Below are 5,282 nucleotides of genomic sequence, written 5' to 3' on the forward strand. Positions count from 1 at the left end.
TCATTTGGACAGCCCTGATGAAGTCCTGCAAAGTGGGGCGAAACCTTGGAAAATAAATAGTTGTAAACTATTTTTGTTTCACTTTTGAACCCTGAATAAATAGTTGTAAACTATTTTTGTTTCACTTTTGACCGCAACCCTGACCATCTTCTTATATATCAATTTTTACGGTCAACTATATATACATATATACATTTACTTTTCATTCATCTCTTTGTAAAATTAATTCATTCAATAGGTTTATTTTATATTTTTAACAGATTTATTTGAAAAAAATTCAATTTGTTTTTAAGTGACGTAACTCCTAATTCTTTTTCACCTTAAATGGGTCCTAGTATGAACTTGTTAGTGACCTACCCTTGAAACGTCTCAAAACGGGTGACCTACTACAGGGACTGCCTGTGTATGTATACATTCTTGATTGTCTATCATTTGTTAATCCAATAATCCCATGATACCTAAAAAAAAAATTTTTACTGGTCTAAGTGTGAGAAGTGAAGGGGAAGAGAGGGTTGATTTACATGGAATTATATCTGTTTCTATATTAACATCATTAACAGTTTTTCTTGCAATTATTTGTAGTACAATCTTCAGGTATGCAGTTTTATTTACTCTTATACAGCACATATAAATATACATTTATTTAGTGCAAGACTATGTATACATACATAGTTGAAAAAGTATGAACTCTACTAAGTTGTGAATATTATATTATTTATCATATTTTTACAGGATTTGGCCTTCCAGTGATAGCAAAAATCAACTTTTTATTTAATCCAACACATATCCTCCAGATTAATAGTTCAACGGAACCAAGTTTAAACGTTCTTCCATTGACTCCAAAAAATGTACATGAGATGCTTGAATTTTCAATTCTACATAATTCATTTCCATTATTTGATAATGATTTTCGAATAGCAGATAATTATTCATTAATATCATTACCTGCTCAAAAACTGAAAAATGCTGTGTAAGTACTGTCACAATATATTTTAATTTATGTCATTATACATTTTTGTTAAGTTATAGTATTTTTGGAAAACAATTTTTATGTATTCAGTATTTCATTGGAAGTTCAGAATCTGTCATGAATATTTAAAAATAATGTTTCCACTTATATTTTGTTGAATTCGGATATAAAAAACTTTACTCTGGGACTAGGTCCCTTAAGAATAATAAAAGTATGCAAAACAAAAATAATATTTCTGGTCAAATGACCATTTACAGTAAATAAATAAGTATTTACTATATTACTACATTATCTGTAGTAAGTAACCCCTTCTCCCTTTTACATGCCTTTTTCTGGATTTGAAAGGTGTCCTATTTTTGTTAAGTTTTTTATAAAAGCTTCTAACCTTGTTCAGGTTTCTTTGCTCCTCTATCTCCACCTGTCACTTGCATTCCCAATCTTCTTCTTTTGTCAATGAAATTTCTCTTCTTGCTTTTTTCTTTCTCTATATTCTCATGATACCAATCAAAAGCGCTTCTTTTGCACTATATTCTTGTATACCTTATTTTTAGTATCCGTTATCCTGGTGTATTCTTCATCAAAACAACATGGTTTTGTGCTCACTCTTCTACCTCCAATGTATCCTCAGCATCTCTTGTGATTGTTGTCAAGCTTTTGTTGTATCATTTCTGGACAGAATTTTCACATGTCACTAGAAAGTTATGGAAGTTTATGAATCCTCTTACCAGGGAACATAGTACTCTATCTCCTACCATATCCTTGGATATGGCAAAATTGATTATTCACCGTTCATTCTCATTGGTATCGTATTGCTGACTGTATTATCAAATGGTTGCGTTGAAGACTGTTTCTTTACTAATCTTTGTATTGAAATCCCCCAGATTAAAATGAAAAAATTACTTTATTCAAGGATAAAAGTATAATTACGTAGTTTAGACTATGATTATTTGTTTGGCCAAATATTTACAAAAGGATGGTATTTAAACCACAATTACAATTTTATTGTAATAATTAGTGTTATAGTTATACATATTGTTTATATTGTTATGGTGGTTTGATTATGCAGTAGGTGAAGGAAAAGGTATTGTTTTAAGGAAAGAGCGTAGGAGGATTGACAAATAGAAATGGGGAGAGAATTTCTAAAGGAGGTTGCAAGAATGTTGAAGGATTAGCTGAAGGAAGGGGTTCTATAAGAGGGTGTATATAAATTAATCGATTGGGATGTAGTATTTGATGAATGGACAGATGTACATAAACTGAGGAGATCAAGGATGTAATAATAATAATATTCTTTATTTGTTCTGGGATCCCTTTAATATTAGAGGTGTCAAAATTAGGCTTTAGAGCCTTAGATTAAAATACAAAATAAAAATGAAATCATAAAATATAATGAATTTGAAAAGATAAAAATGAACAACAATAATTAACCAAATATGCAAAATAAGATTAGAACAAATAAAATAAAACCATATCTCATATCATAAAACATTAGGTCACTAACTTCTGATTATAAATAAAAAGAAAAAAAATGATAAAAAATCAAATACAATTAAACTGAAAATAATAAACGAAAAGGTACAATATCTGTTAATATGCATATTTACAAGTATAAACAAAAATTTGAAACATTAAATATGTAAACCTTATTTGAAACTTTTAATTGTTATTCTTCCGGAATTAGGTGAACAGAACCGTGTCAAATTTTTTTGGAGAAATCTAGGAGGATGAGGATAATTAGGTTTTGGTGTTCAATGGCAGTTGGGAGGTCATGGGTTATTTTAAGGAGAGCGGATTATGTTGAATAGCCTGGTCGAAAGCCGTATTGAAGGGGATTGATGAGGGAACGTTCTTCTAGGAAGTTTGAGGGTTGGTTTTGAACAAGGCATTCTAGTGGTTTTGAAAGGTTAGAGAGGAGAGAAATAGGGTGAAAGCCATTAGGTGAAGAAGGATTTTGGATTTTATTTAATGGTCGAACTAAAGCAGTTATCCAATGAGAAGGAAATGTGGCATTTTGAAAGGAAAAATTGTATATATGATGAAGTACAGGAATAAAGACTGGGAGATAGGATTCAATCAATTTTACAGGAATGTTGTCCAGTCCATGATCGTTGGTATGGGATCTTAGAATGGTGGCTAGTAGTTCTTTCATATGATACGTGAGGAAAAAAGAAGTTTTCAGGATTGATATTAAATTTGTGACCAGGTTTAAAATACAAATTTTGGCCAATATAGATAAAATTAAATTGATAGAATTAAATAGATATGGCTTGATTTAATTGAGCCAAAGTGAATTGAAATGAATTGATTAATTGATTGATTACTCAAAACTTTTCATATAGGCCACAGTCATTATTGCTAATGAAATTCTCAATCAAAAACTAATGTGGCAAGAAGATGGTAGGGGCTGTGGTTAGTAATGATAAACAATAATTAGTAATACCTATTTTTTGAGCCTTGGTTTGAGTCTGAGTTTCAGGCCTTCATCAGGGCTGAATACAAAAAATGAGATTAGCTATATTATCTCTTATATTATGTAAATAGCTATCTTGTTCTGTTCTGGCCGAATCCATCTCATCCTTCACCCCTAAGTTGTTCATTAATGTTTTTATTAGTGCATATTATCACATATTCCATTATCTTTATCTCTTCTTCTTACTGCAAAAATTCTCTGGGGATTGTGTGAACTGTCTCTTAGTTCTTCAGGAGATAGACCATGGTGCTCTGAGAACTAAATCTTTGTTATAAATAACTAATTGTTGAGTGCAAGTGCTGAGTAAATGGTTAAATAGTTAAATAAGTAATGAAAGAAATATTTATTGTGAATTGTTTGGAGAAAATAGGGAACATGGTTGTTCAGTAAGTAAAACACTGTGCTCCTATTTCTCAGAGCTGAGCTGTTCTGGTCAGAAATCATGCTCTACCTTTAAAATTTTCCCCAAATTAAATGGTACCAATTTTATAGAGGCTGGGTGTGCAGCAGGAGGGTCTCCCAACACCATGGCTCCTAAAACAGAATAAAGCATTATTTGGTACAGTCTGACTTGAACTCAGTCCTGAAGAATAGGAGTTTTTCAATCAAGAAAATTTGTATGATTTATTTGAACCCTGTTTTAATAATTTCTTTAACCATTATATTTATTATGGTCTGTTAGTCAATGGGTGAAACTCACAAAAAAATAGGCATGGGAGTGACAATCACACCCTACGAAAAAACCACGTCAAGAAACGCGCGATGTATTATGAAATACATCGTCGAGAACTTAGACCTCCATGGTCTGTTGTCCATTTAATAATAATAATTATTATTATTATTATTATTATTATTATATTTTATATATCAGATACCTTGGAAATGTATTTTTTTCTATTTGTAGTCATATTTAAAAAAAAAATGGCTTCCTTTATACTACTTCTTCATTATTTTATTTAGGTTTATACCGCCCAGAGTTTCAAGAGAAATTAGGGTGATTTCTTATATGATTTTGAATGGACTATCTTCAGAATCTCTTATCATAAGTATGACACTAGAACATAAATCACAGTAAGTATTCATTTATATATTGTGTTTCAGGTTTTATTTGTTCACCTATCTATTTTATAATATTAATTGGGCAATAGAGCAATTTAATTATTTTAAGATTAATGGTGGTGTAATTTAAGAGTGGTCAATTATAAGGTTTTAGCTCTATATAATAAGAAAGAATATATGTAAGAATAAATCCCTAACCATAATTTTAATAAGTATTGTTTTATACTTTTTCTGACATCATATCCCTTTGTAAACCATCTGATACTCTATCCTCAGGCAGAAAATTGTATTTGTGAACCTGTAATTATTCCATGGAAAAATGGAAAGATCATATCCAAGAAGGAACCATATAAAAGTCACAAAATTTACCAAATTTTGCACATTTTATTTTTAAATGATTATATAAATTATAATATTATCTACCAAGGTTAGATTTTTAGGATTATATTCCCGTAATTTAACTCAGTTAATTATTATACATGTATTATGGATTCGAGTGCTTAAAACAAAAAAATCACATCATTTAGAACTAGCACTGAGCATTCATCATGCATAAAAGAAGTCCAGCTGCCACAAAGGAAAAATCCTTGAATATTGAAAGAGCTCTCAACTTCCTCCTTAATAGCTATTCACACTTACAGTGAACTGTTAGGGATAAGAAAATCAAATAATGCAGATGAGAAAAAATATTTTTTGAGGTTTACGAACTATCAAAAACTTAAATAAAACAATAAGAAAAATAAAGATAATGTTGAATTAATATTCATTTATTTTATATATATT

The 5,282-nt window shown here is 30.0% G+C and overlaps 1 protein-coding gene across 1 annotated transcript in view; it reads left to right on the forward strand.

Moving 5' to 3' along the window:
- Positions 1-5,282, forward strand: part of LOC106689026 (polynucleotide 5'-hydroxyl-kinase NOL9) — an 18,517-nt gene that overhangs the window by 11,414 nt on the left and 1,821 nt on the right. Inside the window, exons 4-5 of the mRNA XM_014433768.3 lie at positions 733-970; positions 4,401-4,511. Of these exons, the coding sequence (XP_014289254.1) occupies positions 733-970; positions 4,401-4,511 (349 nt within the window). The remainder of the gene's footprint in view (positions 1-732; positions 971-4,400; positions 4,512-5,282) is intronic.

Source organism: Halyomorpha halys, unplaced genomic scaffold (assembly GCF_000696795.3).
Source record: "Halyomorpha halys isolate HHAL.00 unplaced genomic scaffold, Hhal_1.1 Scaffold1261.1, whole genome shotgun sequence".
Taxonomy (NCBI): Eukaryota; Metazoa; Arthropoda; class Insecta; order Hemiptera; family Pentatomidae; genus Halyomorpha; species Halyomorpha halys.